This window comes from Frankliniella occidentalis, unplaced genomic scaffold (genome assembly GCF_000697945.3).
Source record: "Frankliniella occidentalis isolate FOCC.00 unplaced genomic scaffold, Focc_3.1 Scaffold225, whole genome shotgun sequence".
NCBI lineage: Eukaryota > Metazoa > Arthropoda > Insecta > Thysanoptera > Thripidae > Frankliniella > Frankliniella occidentalis.
In genome coordinates this window covers 57208-58657 of record NW_026267351.1, presented here as the reverse complement: position 1 = coordinate 58657, position 1450 = coordinate 57208, and the positions used below count along the sequence as shown (strand labels likewise).

At 52.1% G+C, this 1450-nt stretch overlaps 1 protein-coding gene across 4 annotated transcripts in view; it reads left to right on the top strand.

The window, feature by feature from the left end:
- The first annotated feature begins 259 nt into the window (after positions 1 to 259).
- Positions 260 to 1450, top strand: part of LOC113210045 (uncharacterized) — a 13391-nt gene continuing 12200 nt past the window's right edge. For 3 of the 4 annotated variants that reach the window (XM_052272788.1, XM_052272789.1, XM_026427859.2), the window contains exon 1: positions 261 to 506. In XM_052272788.1, the coding sequence (XP_052128748.1) occupies positions 437 to 506 (70 nt within the window). In that variant the 5' untranslated portion in view covers positions 261 to 436. Of the gene's footprint in view, positions 507 to 1450 lie in introns of all 4 variants that reach the window. The other variant, XM_052272790.1, reaches the window with a different exon arrangement.

Genomic DNA, 1450 nt, shown 5'->3' with positions numbered 1-1450 from the left:
TCTACATTTCTCATTTCGAGGCAACTTTTCCTTTTCGCAGCCACCCAGTTTCTGTTCTTCGAATATATTATGTTTTTGATCGTACTTGAGTGTTTTCCTCCCCAGTATCTCTCTTCCCTCCCCGGCCGGCGCCGCGCCGCCGCCGTGCATCGTCTCTCTGATTGGCTGTCGTTTCGGGGAAGAGGATACACGGTAGGCCCCGGGATTGGCCGCCCGGCCGGCGCTGCTGCGGCCTGCTGCGGCCGGCCCCGCGGTTGTATAAGGCGGCGCGCCCGGCGCGCGCACCCGTCAGTCAGTTGTCAGCCTCCCGTCGAGTCGTGTGTGTCTCTCCGTGTTTGTTTTTGTGTCTGTGACACGCCGATAGTGTTGCTAGTCGGTGTGCGATATTTCTATTTCTGTTCTGCGAGTGTGAATAGTGCTCACCATAGTGGTCACCATGAGCCAGCTGACGAGCTTCGTCTGCTGCGTGCTGCTCCTCGCAGCCGCGGCGTCTGCCAGCCCGTTGAGTAAGTGTTTAAAAACTGTACGAAGAGAAAACTAAGAATTCTTGGCTATTAATTGCCTATTAATAGGCAACAACATTTTTGAACGTCGACTTTTGATTGACTAAATTTTACAACATTGTCTCGTGCTTATTCAAGAAAAAGACAATCCACTAAAGCCAATTCGCGAACAATAACAAAACACACGGCAAAATACCATAATCGTCTCTTCTCTCGCCACCAATTTGACGTAACCCCGCTGCACGCGTTCTCGGCACGTAATCGCGCGCAGTCGGCATTGTTTGGGCCGGCCCCGGGCCCCGGGCCCCGGGCCCCGGCATGGCCTGGTCCTTGACCTTGCTGATCCGTGTTGTGGCTGACTGTCCCGGCTTGTGTGCCATATCATATAGCGTAAGATTCGCTCATGTTTCTGTCCGACATCCAGCGAAAGTATTATACGCGAAAGAGACAACGATACTTATCCATACCCGTGGAGGCCGTTGGCGAGTTCTGCTCACGCCCCCGTCTGGGTAGGCAACCCGTCTGCGTACGGTACTTACAAGGGTATAGTGTGTTTGGCGGTATTGCGGCGCAGTGGCAGGCAAAGCGGCCCACAGTTCTGTAGTTAGTTCCAGTTGCCGATGGAGGTGGAGTGCAGAATGCAGTACTCGTACGGGACTTCCCTCGGATGCCCAGGAAAGGTATCACTAACGGGTAACGGGTACATATTTCAAATACCTCGTCACCCCTTCAAAACAATGTGTTCCTGATATTAGTAAATTTTACGTTTACTTGAATTTTTTGAGTGCATTGCAAGTATTGTTGTGAGTAGGCTGCTCTGAGCACAAGCGCTATGCACTAAGAAAATCAGTACACCACGTTGTTTTACGTCAAGAACAACACAGTGAAAAACTTTCGCGCAAGCAACACCAAACTGCGCCGTGCAGCCCCAGTAGCGCCAACCGCAT